This window comes from Panthera uncia, chromosome F1 (assembly GCF_023721935.1).
Source record: "Panthera uncia isolate 11264 chromosome F1, Puncia_PCG_1.0, whole genome shotgun sequence".
Classification (NCBI taxonomy): domain Eukaryota; kingdom Metazoa; phylum Chordata; class Mammalia; order Carnivora; family Felidae; genus Panthera; species Panthera uncia.
The window spans coordinates 1,861,063-1,877,792 of record NC_064813.1 but is presented as its reverse complement, the minus strand read 5'-3'; the positions used below and the strand labels follow the sequence as shown (position 1 = coordinate 1,877,792).

General features: G+C 48.9%; 1 protein-coding gene across 1 annotated transcript in view; it reads left to right on the top strand.

Moving 5' to 3' along the window:
- Positions 1–11,542: 11,542 nt before the first annotated feature.
- The window catches only part of ENAH (ENAH actin regulator), a gene marked incomplete at its 5' end in the record, with an annotated part of 108,477 nt that continues 103,289 nt past the window's right edge, over positions 11,543–16,730 (top strand). The window contains 1 exon segment of the mRNA XM_049635313.1: positions 11,543–11,628. Coding sequence (XP_049491270.1) covers positions 11,543–11,628 — 86 coding nt within the window.

The following is a 16,730-nucleotide window of genomic DNA, read 5'->3' as shown; positions in this document are numbered from 1 at the left end:
TAAATCAGGGTTCCTCATCCTCGGCTGTATTGATGTTTGGGGTCAGATGATTCTGTGTCGTGAGGGCTGCCCTGGGCATTGTAGGATGCCCAGCCTTGCCCCTGGTGGCTGCCACTAGATGCCAGTAGTTCACCCCACCCTACCCCCACCCCCCGCCCCGTAGTGACAAGCAAAAATGTGTCCAGTGTCAGATTTTGAACGGGAGAAAAGTCAACCCAGTTGTGAACCACCGCTCTATATCCGGTAATGTCAGGAGCTACTGTACAATTTTTAAAAGTTAAAAAAAAAAAGTTGGACGTTTATTAAATTTTTTAATGTTTATTTTTGAGAGATTGGAGACAGAGTGCGAGCAGGGGAGGGGCAGAGAGAGAGGGAGATACAGAGTCTGAAGCAGGCTCCAGGCTCCGAGCTGTCAGCACAGAGCCCGACGCGGGGCTCGAACTCGCAGACTGTGAGATCATGACCTGAGCTGAAGTCGGACGCTTACCAAACTGAGCCACCCAGGCGCCTCAAAAGTTTGACATTTAAAACATTTAAATGTTTTGTGTTTAAGTGAGAAAAAAAGGCGATTTTCATGCTGTTCCCTACTTTTATTGCAAAAGAGTCATCTATTTGGTTATTTAGACTTTAGCTTGGTAACACAAGCACAATTTGTAAATAGTGTTTTAAAAAAGAAAATCTATCCTGAAAGTCCTTTCATACATTCCCATTTGTAAGTTAGAAACTATATGAAGATGAAAAAAATAAGCTTTCGAATTTTAATGTGACAAAATAAAACCCATTCAAAGAAATTGTTATACCTCATTGTTAGTTGCATGTAAGTATTTAAAATAAACTTAGCGTTTTTTTTTTTAAAGTTTATTTATTTTGAGAGAGAAAATGAACAGGGGAGGGGCAGAGAGAGAGAGAGAGAGAGAGAGAGAGGGAAAGAATCCCAAGTAGGCCCTGCACTGTCAGCGCAGAGCCCGACGTGGGGCTCGAACCTACGAAACCATGAGACCATGACCTGAGCTGAAATCAAGAGTCGGGTGCTTAACCGACTGAGCCACCCAGGTGCCCCAGTTCATTGTTTTTTAAAGTTATCTTCATGATTAACTTTTGTGTCCCAAAGACTTGCTGAATTGTCCTCATTGATCCCGATACACGTCGGGCACGGGGCACGAGTCCCTGGCCAGAGATCACAGTGTTTCCGAGGCTAACCTTTGCCTACACTGGGTACAAACCAAATGGGCCAGCCAGTTACATAGGACAACTTTTAATGTTCTCTGCTTACGTAGAATGAGTAGATCTGTGGTTGTCATAGCTACTCTTTGTTGCACCTTCAGGGACAGGCCAGGAGACTTGCTAAGTGCTTCCCGTGAATCACTTCATGTGATGGATTAGGATGAGCCATGGGGTTGGTGTCCTCGCTTACGGTGGAGGAAACTGAGGCTTAGTCGTGTGGTTGGCGGATGACAGCTGAGGTTCAGATCAGAGTCCCGCGTGATTCCAAAGACCCTGGCCCTAGCATTCTGTGTGGCCTGTAATTCTGTTACCTTCCGGTGCTGCTTCTCAGATTCAATTTCCCCTCCCTAAGATCGCATCCAGGGCGGTGTCTGCCTTCAGCTAGGAGTTTGCGCAGGAAGGAGGCGATGGGCCGCGTGGCGCACTTGGCTGGGCGTTGTGAGTCTTTGAACGACAAAGTGAAACGACGTGCTGTGTGGGCACAGCTGCCCTTTGGGGGAGGAATTCACCTCGGCGGGGCCCTGGCCCGGGAGTGCCCGGCCGGCGAGCGCTGGATCCTCCTGGACCCGGCGCTGTCTCAGTTCCAAACCTGGATGTGCTTTGCCCCAGGTCTTCAGAGTGATTCCAGCTTTTCTCGTAGATGAATGACTTCCAATCTGTGGGCTCCGGGGGCAGCCATAGGCTTGTCTTGAGGAGTCCGTGTGCACCGAGCTTTGTCATCTGAGATGCCGTGTTCACGTGCGGTAGATGGCACGTGTGTGTACGTGCTGTTACATTACACAGATTAATTTAAAAGATAGGAAATTCAGACTGCTTTTAAATCACATTTTCTCTGTCAACATACATTAAAAATATACTTCATGAATTTAAATTTTTTTTAATGTTTATTTATAATTTTTGAGAGAGACAGAGACAGAATGTGAGTGGGTTAGGGGCAGAGACAGCGGCGGGGGGGGGGGGGGGGGGGACACAGAATCCGAAGCAGGCCCCAGGCTCTGAGCTGTCAGCACAGAGCCCGACACGGGCTCGAACGCACGAACCGCAAGATCATGACCTGAGCCGAAGTCGGTCGCTCAACCGACTGAGCCACCCAGGTGCCCCTACGCTTCATGAGTTTAAAGGGCCTTCTCTTCGAAAAGTTGGGGAACACGGTTGTGAGTTTATCTGTATTTAGTCGGGTTTCTTCAGTGGGGCTTGGCAGTCATTTCTCAAGAGAAATGGGGAAATCCCAACACAATGAAAGGATTTCAGACCAGGGCCAGAATAGCTGCAAGCTTTTGGTTTTCTTTAGACGAAACCGAATTCTGTTAAAAAAAAAAAAAAGTTTTATGAGATGTTACTAGTTACTCATAGGTAATAACATAAAAATAGTTCCAATAAATTTTAGGTAGGAGAAAACTATTAGGAAATTGTAGCCCTTGCTTATAAATTACGATTTTTAGAAACTAAACTGAAAGGATCAAATTACTTCTTTTAAATTATGCAACAAAAGGTGCGTGGGTATGTTATTACCTTGGAGTTTTAAAAAAACCAACTCTTGCAGGTGATGCTTTTAGAAGAAGGGCGTCCACCATGAGTAGCAGTTGTTTCTAGCAGGGAAGCCCTGAGAGCGAGGAGACATCAGTGTCTTTCACGGTGCACAGGGGCTGGGATTTGGGTTTGGGATTCTCTAGTTCTAGAATTTGCATCCTCAGACCGCGGGTGTTGGTAGTGGTGTCTGTAAAACGGTCTTTGCATCCTTTCTCAGCCTCGATGGGGTTAAGTGTGGCTCGGCGAGTCAAGAAAAGGGGTTCTGTCTGCTTTCAGACCGCAGGATCTCGTTGCTATGCAACGAGCATTGTCAGTCAGTATAGGGTGTAGTAAATTGGTATTCTCCGTCCCTTTGCACCGCGTGCTCATTTCGTAATCGGAGAGATGTGCTTTGGGGCTATTTTGCAAGGTTTTATTTTAAAACACACGGTTAAAGATGGTTTTTGTTGCTTTTTATAATGAGCTCCCTTTAAGGCCTGTGAGGTCTTTCTGCCCCTGTGTAGAAGCTACACCAAAATGCTTGTGTTCAAAGAAAGGGTTTCTGGTTTTGTTTTGTGTTGTATTTGTATTTTGGTTTTGTTTTCATTTACTCAAAAATGAATACATTTTTGCTGGAAAATTCAAGTGAAATAATTCAGACATTAGAGCTTTGCCGGAGCACAATACATTATTTTGAAATTTATATTTTAGAAGTATGACCCAGAAGTTGATATCAGAATCCCTTGATTGATAAAGATTATTTTTATAGGAATCCTAGATTTGTATAGAGTCTCATGTAGAATCTGATAGTGTGTTTTTTTTCCAGGAGAAATTAAAATTCTAATAGCAAAGCCTTTTTCTAAAAAATTGAGGCACAGTATACACATGGTAAAACGTACTGTCCTAACTGTCCTCAGCATGCAGTTTGGGGGCCTCACGTGCATTCACAGCGCTGTTCCGGCCACTGGCTCCGTCCTCTTCCAGGACTGAGGGACAGCTTCGTGTGTCTACTCTGTGACCTAGGCCAGGCCGGCTTCCAAGTGTTTTCGATAAACCGACTTGTCTAATCTTCATGGTATCCCTAAAGGGTGAGTCCTCTCGCTGTGTTCCAAATGGGGACAGAGGTGCAGAGAATAAACACAGTGCTGCTGGCAGCGGGGGTTCGGGCCCCGGCTTCCACAGCCGGCGGCCCAGCTGCCACTGGACGGCGCCCTCTCTTGGCATCAGTTTCTTTCCTGGTTAGTGGTCTTCATAAAATTACCTCTGTAGCTTTTTCAAGTAAATTTAATGTACCTTAGTGGTATTTTGGACACTTAATGAGTTTAGTTTGGCCATCAATCATAAATGTCGTAAGTTTTAGGTGTTTTTTCCTAAGTATTTTTAAAGGATGCAGTTTGTATTATTTCATATTATGGTTAATTGTACATGAAATTATAAATGTTACAGCTAATCACATAAAGAAGATCGAGTTCCCTTTCCCAGTTTGTTTCTGGCCCATCTTCCGTGCTGTTCCTTCTGGGAGCATGTACAGAGAATGCAGGTTATTTTCCAACAGTGTAGAATGAACATAACCGGGAGGTACGTGGTTACTAGAGAATTCTGATGTGATGCTGTCCGGAGTCCTAAGCCAGTCGGCACTGGAGTACCTACTTAGTATCTTCTGAATCCATGCTTTTCTTTTTCGCAGATAAGCTGGAGGTGATTTGGGGACTGGCAGTCTAATAACGGGCAGTGGGGCCAGAGTGAAGCCAGGTGTCACCCCAACTTTCAGCTGATGTGAGGTTCCACTTCTTTTCTGCCGGACACGGTGTCTCTGTTCCCATTCTTTAGCTAAAGAACTTATTTTTCCCTCTGACTGCCTCCCTCAGCCCACCGAATATTCCAGCAAATTTTCTGCCTGAGATCCCCTTGCCCCCTATCCTCCCCAATTGGTATGCTCCCATCCTGATCAACCAGAGTTAGCCTACTGTTTGCTTCCATTTCTCTTCACAGTTGCACCATCTTAAAAAAAAAAAAAAAAAAATCCTTTTTTTTTTTTTTTTTTTTTTAAATGTTTATTTTTGAGAGAGAAGGAGACCGTGAGCTGGGAAGGGGCAGAGAGAGAGGGAGACACAGGATCCCAAGCAGGCTCTAGACTTCGAGCTGTCAGCAAAGAGCCGGACTCGAGGCTCGAACTCACGGACCGTGAGATCATGACCTGTGCTGAAGTCAGACGTTTAACTGACTGAGCCACCCAGGGACCCCCAAAATGTCCTCCTTTTATTTTTGTACATTTACATACATGTTTGATTATACTTTATGCATTTTTGTTCACTTGATGTTTTGTATTTTCTATGCTTTAAAAAAACTCAATTTTATTAGTTGCATATTTCACTGTAATTTACCTATTTCCTTGTAAATGGCTACTTACATGGTCGAAGGTGATTTTGTATAATGAATGATGCTTTCGGGAACCCAAAGGGTTTTTCCTCCTTATTGCAGACTAATTCCTTAAGATAGATTTCCAGAAATAGTATTAGATCTCCAAATAAATAGAAACAGTTCTAAAAGCTCCTGAATCGTAATGCCAAATGCTTTCCAGAAGCGTTGTAGCAGTCTTCCTGCCAGCCTGGGAAGGTACAGAGTGTCCACTTCACTGTAGCTGGAGCAGCGGACAATGTTTTGATGTTGACCTTTCAATCTAGAAGAATTGACTCACGGCTGCGCTGGGCTTTATCCTAAATCACACCTAGAGGCTAATGATGCAGGGATCGGGTTTGGGAGAAGGGGGGCCTGCCCACCAGCCTCTCCTTCGGCTTCCTTTAAATTCCGTGGTGATGCATTGGCCGCCCAGGTCGGCTTTCATTAATGCCGAGCCGTGGATGCAGGAAGCCACTGTCTTGTTCTGCTTCCAACACCCTGAATTGATTTGGTAAGTTGGATGGTGTGGGACAAAGTGGTGAGTGTTTCCAGCGCCCTTCCCTTGGGAGCTGGCCCTGTCCTTCCCCCAGCCAGTGGGCTCTGCATGCTCAGCTGGGGCCTCCGGAGTCCCATTCGGGAGCCACCTGTCCAGGGGCACCTCCTCTGATGGAGCCCGAGTCACTGATGCTTCTTTAGCTGGCAGATCGTTAACTCTGGAGGCACGCTGGCTTTTCTCGAAATGGTCGTTCTAGGATTCCGAGCAGTTACGTGCTGGTAGAATGTCTTCTCCGAAGGGAGGAGGAGGAGGGAAGGGATTCCTGGTCGCCCCTGGCCTTGTCCCAGCCCCCGGTGCGGTGGGCCGTCCTGGCCTGGAGCCTCTGTGACATGGGGACTTGCGGCTCTGGCTCCCCCCCCCCCCCCCCCACCGTTGGCTTCATCTCTTGGTCCTCCCCTGCGCTCCCTTCTCTTGTCCCCCTCAGACTTCGGTCCTCCCCAGTGTTCGTAGCCCCTGGGCTTCACCCCTGCATGCTGCTGACTCCCACCCTTCAATTTCTGGCTCGCTGTCTCTTGTGAGCTCTAGATGATAAGCTGACAGCTGAGTATCTACTCAGCACCTTAAATCTCATGTGTCCAGATCAACGTGTGTGGTATGTTCCTATGAAGTTATACTTGCTGATGAATAGGTATCACAATGACAGTGTTTTCTTAAAGTTTTAACTGAGAAAATAACGTAAAGGGCTAAATTCCAAAAAGATGTCAATATAAGGCTTGTAATATTAACACAAATATCTTCTGCCCTCATGTTGTAAGCTTTCGATGCCGTGATTTTCTTCCAGTGAGAGCAGTGTTACCTGTACCCCCCTGCCCCCCATGGCTGAGTGCGGGGGTTCCTACTGGGCTGTCCCTCGCGTGAGCGTCCCCCCGCATCGTGGCCCCAGCCAGCAGACACTGCTCCTTGCTTGCACGTGGCACCGGTCCTTCAGCAGACGCGCGGCAACTTGAACCGTCGGCACGCTTGGCGGTTCAGTTTTGTCACTGCCCGGGCCTTCGTAGAGCCTACTGGGGCCCTTATTGGCATGAGGGCCCAGCGGAAGACACGAGAGGTTAATGACACAGCCGAGACCAGTCTGGAAGTCACCCGGTGTTCCTGAGGCGGTGGGGCCGCACCCCGTTTGCACTTCAGCTGGCTGTGTCCGTGCGGGAGAGGAGGTGAAGGAAGTTCACGTCCGCTCCAGAAGTGCGCGGCGTCCAGGACCCGAGCGGCCGTGGGGCCCGGGGAGGCGGGCAAAGCTGTGGTCTGGAGGCCCAGAGTCCCCCCACCGTGTCCCTCTGCGTGGCTTCACGTGGTTTCTGCACATCCCCGCTCGTCCGGCTTTCGTAGATGGAAGTCAGGGAATGTTTTCTGTAGCCTTCAGGTGGAAACATCTTGGATTAAGAGTGGCGACGGCCCCACTTGGGTCACTGTCCCTGTTCTCCAGTGCGGGTGGGGCACCGGGAGGAGCCCCAGTGGGTGGCGGGCACGGACACTCTCCCGAGTCCGAGGAGGAGCACTGGAAGCACACACCCAAGATGATCCCCAGCTGAGGGGAAGGTAGCAAAATTCAGTTACATATAAAAAAGATGGGAAATGTGTCTCAAAGGTGAAGACCTGTGATGGAAAAAGTTGATTAATACTTTAGGAATCTGTTGACTTTACAGGATTATAGAGCTTGTTGAGGAAGGAGGCTTGCAGCAACCCCTTCCTTTATGGTAATAAGAGGAGGTGAGGCTCAACTGGATTCTAGAAAATGTCAAAGAAACTTGGTAAGACAGCAGGTCATTTCTTATAAGACTCTGAGCTATTAAAAAGAAAATCAGTTCCGTCTACCAAATGTTGTATTGGGTAAGTCAGAAAAACGAGAATTGGAGATGAGAATTATTTAGAAATGTACAATTATTTAGTATCATGTATTGCTTTTAAGTGGTTGCTTGTACCTTAGTGTTTGAAACTACAATATTCATCTCCTAACTAGGGATTTCATGTCTTTTGACTGTTGGAATGAAGACGCATTTTTCTGTTAGGACTGTTGCTAGGCTCTTGTCCACTCTGCTTTCAGGGGTGGGTCAGGTAGGAGAGTGGGGGTCCTGGGTGTTCCACGTGCACATCGTTGACCACAGCCTGCCACCGTCCAGTGTCAGACGAGGGGAGAGGCCACCTCGCGTCCCACCAGGTCAGGCGCACTTTCTCCTTAGCTTTCCCACTTTTTGGGGATACAGGGATAACGGTGATGTCCACACCGTGTAAGGGTGTGAGCTGGGGAGAATCGACCCTGCGACAGGTGTCACTAGTACCAGGACCCGGGCTGTGTCCCCTTCAGGAGACCTTCATCTGGGCTTCTTCAGCTCCTTGTGGTTAGAGTCCAGATGTGGGAAACAGAACACCCTTTCGTTTTCTGGGACAGATCGCTTCACCTCCACTACCTTACGAAGCTTTTAACATTTAAAATCTCTATATTTTCCAAGAGACTTGTTAACGAGAGAGTCATTTTACTTTGGATTAGCTTTAGGTGATTTTTTTCACCTCATTATAGGTGAAATTATGGATTTGCTGATAAAAAGACTTGTTAGCAACTTACTTTCTTTTCTCAGTCTCTAAGGTAATACGGGTGTTTTTTTAGAATAGCTAACCAACCCAAAAGGGTTACCGTCTAATCTGAGAGCCCTTGGGAAAGTATTTTACTAATATTTATCAAAGTAAAAAGATTGGGGCAATATTTTAGGAAACAAATGGAAAGGACTAATTTACTAAATTATAGATAAAATACAAAAAACAGGGTAACCTATAAAAGCGAGGCACAAAGAGCATACATCCCTAAGCAAACAAAAAAACCCCCCATCTCTTTGTTTTATCTTGTCCGTTTCTCTGAACCTATTTTTTCTGAGGCTTCTCAAATCCACGGGAAGAACTCTAGTGTCTTCAAAGTTCTTTGCTGCCTTTCTTCTGGGTTTTAGTCTAATTCAGAATCGTTTCTGCAATACTAAAGTTCTTCTCCTAACCCCTTAACTTGTGAATTCTTTTTTGCTTCAAGTAAAGAAGGCTTCTGCACTCTGGGTGTGTGTGAGGGGTTCTCTTTAGAAGTGTGTTTCTTTTTTTCTCCTGATTGTCATTTCTTCCTTTTGAAATTCACTCTCTGAGTGACTTTATGGAGGAGGTTCCTGTCTGATCCCCCACCTTGCAGCCTGTTCTGTAGTTACATGTTTATGTCATTCTGCCATGGTTTCTCAAACACTGTATACCACGGAGACGTTTTAACAGCTTCATTGATGTACTCTTCGTATACAATCAGCGTCACATATTCAGCGTGCGGTCTGATAAGTTTTGACATGCACGTACCCATGAAACCATCACCACAGCAGTCAAGCTAGTGAACCTATCCGTCACCTCCAATTTAAAATTAGAAGCACGGTCAACAAAAATGTGGACTACAGGAAAGCGAAGGAAGTTACCTATAAACCCTGACACTGTAGTTGCATAACCTTTGGTATCTTTCATTTAACACAGCATCCTGAACACTTTGCCATATCGTTGCATGGTCTTGATAAGACTTAAAGAGTTGACACGTTAAAAACACCCTCTATGCACATCTAACGTGAGAGTACACAGAATGTTTCATGTTGGGGGTAGAAACAGATTTTTAGCTGCTTTTGAAGTCCGTGATTTGAGGAGAAGGCTCCCAGGAGAGAGTGTGTGTGAGCGTAAGTGGGTCCTGATGGTCCCTCCCTTCCATAGCCAATGCTCCTGTCACCCCAGCTGTGGGAGTGGAGCTTTGCAAGGGAGAACAGGCACGCCGTGGAGAGCTTAGGCGAAGCTGAAGCCGTGGGCCAAAGAGCGTGCCTGGGTGGGATGTGTTCAGTTGTTAGAGGCTCATGTGGCCCCTAGAAGTTTGAATTCAAAATATTTAACTTGATAAAAACCATTGAGGGGTGTGGTGGGTGAATGACGGTCCTCGCGACGTACGTGTAAAATAACCTCAGTGGTTGATTAAGAGGTAGGGTTGGGGGGGCGCCTGGGTGGCTCAGTCTGTTGAGCTTTGGACTCTTGATTTTGGCTCAGATCATGATCTCGCTGTTTCGCAGGTTTGAGCCCTGCATCCACCTGTGCTGTCCAGCTCGGAGCCTGCTTGAGATTCTCTCTGTCACTGTCCTTCTCTCAAAATAAATAAACATTAAAAAACAAAAAGAGGTAGGTTTAAGATGAGTGCCTGGGTGGCTCAGTCATTTGGGCACCCAACTCTTGATTTTGGCTCAAGTGATGATCTCACTGTTTGTGGGCTTGAGCACTGAGTTGGGCTCCTCACTGGAGCCTGCTTCAGATTCTCTCTCCCTCTCCCTCTGGTCTTCTGCTTGCACGGGTGGGTGCACGTGCTCTCTCTCTCTCAAAAAAAAGGGGGGCACCTGGGTGGCTCAGTCCGTTAAGTGTCCGACTTCAGCTCGGGTCATGATCTTGAATTGAAGTTCGTGGGCTCCAGCCCCACCCACGTCAGGCTCTGGGCTGACAGCTCAGAGCCTGGAGCCTGCTTTGGATTCTGTGTCTCCCTCTCTCTCTCTGCCCCCTCTCCCCCAAGATAAACATTAAAAAAATTTTTTTAAACAAAAAAAGAGGTAGGTTTATTTATTACCTTACATGTCCACCTCTTTCCCCAGCTTTGAGGTTTTGTTCACATATAAGGTAGGTACGTTTAAGGTGTGCAGTGTGAATCCGTGATGTTGGGATCCGAGTATGTCGGGAAGCGATGACCACGATAAGGTTGGGTAACCCCTCCGTGTCCTCACATAATTACCTTTTCTTTGTGGTGAGAACATTTTTGAGATGCAGTGGCTGACCAGCGTTGCAGTGCACGGTATACGGTGAGCTGTGGTCACCGTGCTGTGGGGGAGACGCCCTGGAGTTCGGCTCCCAGCGGGATGTCTGGGACCCGTCCCCGGATCTGCCGCCCCGGCCCGTTGGCGGCGCCCGGCTCCGTTCCGGGGCGGTTGGCTCGTTTCCATTCCACCTGCGAGCACGCACAGTAGCGGGGTTCCCCCGTGGCCGGCCGTTCTCGAGGCCACACTGCGTGCGTGGGACGGCAGTAGGTCGGGAGGGCTGCTGGCACACGAGCAGGTTACAGGTGGACCGGGGGTGAGGGGGCTCGTGTGCGGAAGCGTCCCTACGGCAGTGGCTTCGGCGGCGGCGAGGCGACACCGCGGGCCGTGAAGGGTGGCACAGGTGTTCTGGAATCTGGTGTGACGCGGCCCGCCCTCCCTGTCACGCGTCGGAAGATTCGGGCCAAGTTGAACCGGGGCAGGGATTTTCTGGCGAAGACCGAATCCCGGGCTGGTGTCTTGTTTCCCAGCACGAGACTCCGCACACAAGTGCATTTCCCCAGACTGGCGAGGGCCCTGTCCACCGGCAGGGCCCGCACCCACTTTCTGAGGACTGCGCGGGGCGGGTTGGGCCCCAGCCCGGGTCCCGTGGGCGGAAACACGAGCGGACCGGGTGGGCCTCGCGGCGCCGGAAAGTAGCGTGCCCCCTAATCGGGGCCTGGGACTTCTCCGGTGGCTGGGGGACTGGCGCGGGGTGGGGACGCGGTCGGGGGGCGCGGTGCACCGTGGCCTCGACGTCAGCGGCGCGTGAGGAGCGCGGCGCCTGTCCCGCCGCGTTCCCGCGTGTGTGGCACGGCTAGGCCCCGCCCCGGCACGTGCTGCGTCTGGAGGGCGGAGGCCGCCGGCCGCACTGCATGCCGGGAGGGCGGCAGCCCTGGCCGAGAGGGCGGCTCCGAGCCCGACGTTCTCAGGGCTGAGGCGTATCCCCCCCCCCCCGCGACCGGCACTGAGGAGCGGCTCCTTTCTCGGCGCCGAGGAGCATGCCCCCAGCCGCCAATGAGGAGGACGTCCATTCCCGGGTCCGAGGAGCATCCTTCTCGGGGCTGAGGCGCACCCCACCCTGGAGGGCCGAGGAGGCCCGGCCCCGGCGCGGTGAGTCGGGGTCAGGATGCACCTTGCAGGGCGTGCGCGGTCGGAAGACCGAGGACCGTGTCCGGAACAAAGATCTGTCGCCTGAACGCGGCTGGAAAAGGGCCGGCCTGTCTGCCGCTGGGCGGTGCCGACTTCGGGAGGCCAGCAGCCCCCAGCCGCCACGTCGGTTCCTGCTCGTCCAGTCCCTCGTGCCGCCGGTGAGCGACCCCCGCCCGAGCACCCGCCCCGGGCTGACCGGGCTGACCGGGCTGACCGAGCTGAGCGGTGCCGCAGGGGCCGTCGTGAAACGGCCCGTGCCCACACCCTGCGGTGGCTGGGCGCCCAGACCCCGTGGGGACCCCCGCGGACACCCCGAGGGGGACCCCATGGAGACCCCAGGAGAGGCCCCGCCCGCAGCGCGGACGCCCCCCGGCGCCGTGACACCCGCAGGCGGGCCGCTGTGTGGCCCTTGCCCACGGCAGCTGCCGGCCCTCCCCAGGGTTCTCATCAGAAGTGGCCCAGGTGACCTACGGAGCGGTTAGAAGTGGAAGCTGTTCCTAAAGAGACCAGTCAGAAAGCGGCGCTTTGATGTGGTTCGACCCAGTGCGTTTAATCGTCCCAGACGTTTTCGGCGTCTGTATTCTGTTTGCTAGACACGTTGACCCGATGTCTGAGAAATCTTTCTCCGGACCACCCGTTTCATTCCGAGTCCACACTGGGATGCCCGGGCCAGGAGGCCCCCTTCCCCTTGGTGCTGCTCCCTCACCTGCCTGGGGAGCGGGGACTCCCCTTCGTCTCCGGGTCCTGACGGGTTTCTCTCCAGTAGTTCTCCCTTCCTCTGTCCCCGCAATAAGGCTAGGGCGTGTTTTCGGGTGGTGGTCCTCAAACCGAGTTTTTAACCGTGTTTATCACAACTGGAAGAGTAGACCGTGTTGGAATGCGTGGCACGTGGCAGTGGCAGATGCCGTTCCACGCAGCTGTGCGTCTGCAGTGCTGGGTTGAAGTCTGCACGGCGTGTTCGTCACTGGCCTCAAAAGTTGGCAAATGCCGTTTTGGGAGATGAATCGATGTGGGTTGGCCGTCTCTGCAGTTCAGGGTACCCATCGTAGGGGTGCTGGGGCTTCTTAGCCTTTTGCCTTCCTACTGTGGCAGCATCCTGTGGGTTGTCTTGTCTTGCTTGAAGGGCTTCCTGGTAGTCGTCCGTATAAAGGTAGTCAGAAAGCCCAAGGCACAGAGACAGCAGTCTCGTTCGTTCCAGCGTCGTAAGCAGATTATGAAAATCCCCAGTTGAGTTTTGCTTCTGAAATCCCTGAAGATTCATCAGTGACTCAGAGGAAAACAAGGCAGCATAGTGCTTGGCATCTAGCAGGCTGTCGGGAATAGCGGTGGACTGAATGAATGGATGGATGGGGGGAGCCCTGAGCACTTTGTAGGGTCCGTGACCTCCTCACTAGCGAGTGATGAAGCAGGAGGGACAGTAGGCACAGAGGCGATTATTGCCACTTAGTTCTGTGCGCTACTCTCTGGGAAGGAGAGAGAGAAGGAGAGGGGAATCCCAGACCAGCACCCGGTTGATTAAAAGCAATCCCCGTGCCCAGTGTTGTATCCGGATGGCCATTCTTTTCAAGGGAGATGGGTAAGTAAGCCCTTCGTACAAAGAGCTGCTGGTGGTGGTAGTTTTTAGGGATATTGGCCCTTGGTTAGCCCTTTCTTTTCCCCAGTTAGCGGAAAGTTGAATGTTAGGACGTTGTCATTTTCCTCCAGGGGGATGTTTGGAGGAGGCTGGAGGCAGCTTTGCAGGGGCAGCAGCTGCTGAACAGTCCGTTTGGGGATTAGGTGCACATTGGTTGTAGCTGCCGTCTGCATTCTGGTTCCTCGGGTCGGGTCGTGCTCCTTTGCCTCAAGGATGAGTGTATGCCCGCTCACTCGGTTACATTCACTTAGTTCTGCTGGCTGGTAATGCTTCTAACTGATAACCTTTCTCTTTAGGGGAGCTTCCTTGGAAGAGGAGTTGACAGCTAGTATTGAGCAAATTAAAGATGTTGCTTCTGTCTTCTTTGTTGCTCAGCGTTTCATCATGAGCTGGTGGTGGGAGAACACGAAAAATTAGCTGCGTGTTATTTTGGCAACGGCAGAGACACAAGTGCCTTCCTATTGTTTGGATGGCAGTGTGAGCGAGATTTATTCATATTTTGTGTTGGAATTTTCAATTCTAATAGCTTTTAGAAGCATTGGCATAGAATTTACTTGACCGCACGAATCCTGAGCTTGCCTAGTGGGTTTGGTTGGGTTGCATCCGGGGGGCAGATATCTTACCGGTTCTGATGGTTCCAGTTGTGTCAAGACTTTACAGAAGAGACTAACTTGATTGCCACCCTGTGACTTAGTACCGCTGTCTTGAGATTCTTTTGATCACGAGGGAACACTTCTTTAATACTACATAAATGAGAACCTGCAGTGAGTACCTTTCATGTGGGTGTATGCTCTTCTTTTATATACCAGATAATGCGTCTGCATCCTAAGCCAGGATCTGAATAACCCCAGTGTCTATTTAGGCTTGGGCTTCAAGCTGTCAGTCATAAGCTAGGAAGTCTGCGTGTGCTACCTAGGGACGTCACCTAGAAGGTCTTTGGTGTATCTGAGCCTGGAAGGGTGAGGTACAAGATTTTGGAGGTACGTTTGTGTATGTAGTTTGGTTGTATCATTGTGACTGGAACTTAAATCTGCATTTAAAATTGCTGGCACGTTTGTTAGTAGACTGGTAACTACAGAACGACAAGTGGAAATGGCCGTTTTGTTATGTTTTGTCTTGATGTTCAGGGTTGCGTTCTTGGCCCGAGCTCAGTAGATTTTCAGCCCTTAAGCTGGACATCTTCAAACCTTGATTTAGTGGATGGGTAGTTTTCCAATCACTAGTGGAAACATAATAACAGTAAATTTTGAATGCTTGTATTTTATTGAAATCTGGCATTGTCCTCTACAAAATGGTAGCGCTTTTTTTTTTTTTTTTAATTTTAGAGCGTGTGTGCGTGCGCGCACGACTGGGGGAGACGGGCAGAGGGAGAGAGAGAGATTTTTTTTTTTAATGTTTATTTTTGACAGAGAGAGACAGAGCATGAATGGGGGAGGGGCGGAGAGAGAGGGAGACACAGAATCGGAAGCAGGCTCCAGGCCCTGAGCCATCAGCCCAGAGCCCGATGCGGGGCTCGAACCCACAGACCGCGAGATCGTGACCTGAGCCGAAGTCGGACGCTTAACCGACTGAGCCACCCAGGCGCCCCGCAAGAGAGAGATTCTTAAGCGGGGCTAGATCTCACAACTGGGAGGTCATGACCTGAGCTGAAATCCAGAGTTGGTTGCTTAACCCACTGGGCCACCCAGGTGTCCCAGCATATTTGATTCTCGAATATCTCAACCAACTCTTCAGAAAAGGAAATTTTTTTCAAGTTTTTATATATGGACGCAACATAAATATAATTATAGATACTAAATATAGTTATATTCTTGTGAAACTGCATTTCAGTTACAGATCAGAAGAGTAAATGTAGTTAGGCTGTTTTTTTTTTTTTTTTTTGAAACTCATTTATAAGAGTAAAATGAAATTTATTTATTTCTCAACATTATTTCATATTTTTGCATACTGTTTCCAGTGAGTTCTGAAATAATTTTCATGCCTCACATGCGACTCTTTCAAAATACCACTCAAATGATGTGTGTGTTCGGGGAAGGGCATGGGTGGTGGAACTAGAAATTTGGGACACGTCTCTGAGCTTCTGAAAATAGAAAAGATAGACTGTAAAGTGTACTAGAGCATTATCCTCTATTAGGAAGGATTTATAACTAGTTATTTTTGTTGTTAAGATTGAAAACCAGATCTTTGGCTTGTCCTTAGGGAGAATCCAACAAAGTTCTATATTTTCTTTGGTTTGGTAAGTAATTATTTACCCATTGAAATAGTTTTATATTTAAAAACAGGATTAAAAACAAAAATTATATGTGTTTATTATAGAAAATTGACAAACTGTGGGAAAGTAGACGCAACATGTTAATCAGTCAACTGGTGTTCGTTGGTTAGCTTCACAAATACTCATTTTTGCTGGCATTTTATCTGGTGGGGATATGTGTCTAGACAAGGTAAAAGCCTCTGTCCCCAGGGGGCGTACGTCCTAGTAGGGGATGGAGGAGAAACATGTACCAGTAAGTCAGTTATTCTCAGATGGGTGCAAAGAAGATAAAACGTGGGGTGGGAAAGGGGCGGGGCAGGGGATGCGCTGAGGCCTGATGTGATCCGAGTAGGTAGGGAAGGGGTGAAGTTTGAGGTGACCTGAAAGATGAGGAGACAGTCATGTGAGGTGAGGAAGAAGGGTACTCAGAGTCAACAGAGCTGTTCCGAGGGCCCTGAGGTGAGAAAGCTTGCTTTGTTCAAGGGACAGAAGGCAGAAAGAAAACAGTCACCGCAGCAAACCCATAGTAAACATTCTTTGAGGTGTTCTTGTTTATAGAATTTGTATTCCTTGCTTTTAATCACATTTGCTTCGTAACATAAACATTCCCCCATTTTATGATAGATGCCATTAGTAAACATTTTTAGTTATGCCGTAATTTCTAACTATATTGTTGATTTACTTACCTATTCCCTGATGGCTTGTCCTTTAGTTGTTTTTGGTGGTGTGTGTGTATGTGCGTGTGTGCTTGTTTTGCTATTATAAATGTTACATCGGGCCCTTTTGGATCTAAAGCTTTTTCGTTTCTTAGGGCTCTCAGGAGGAGACATGAACTGGGACAAAGATGAATTACTTATTAATCGCCAAAATACTTTGCAAAATGGATTGTTTTTAGTTTATGTTCCAATTACCAATGTATGGAGAGTGCTTACTGTATCCTGGCCTGCATTTAAATGTTCCCTTTTTTCGAAAACATTTTTTTTATGGTGGTAAAATATGTAACGTAAAATTCACACCATGGTAACCATTTTACAGTGTACATTTGGGTGACATTAAGTACATTTATAATGTGTGACTGTCAGCACGATTTGGTTCCAGATTTCATCACCGCAAGTAGATGCCCTGTACCCATGAAGCAGTCACTTCCTGTTTCCTCCTGCCCCCGTCCCCTGCCCAGCC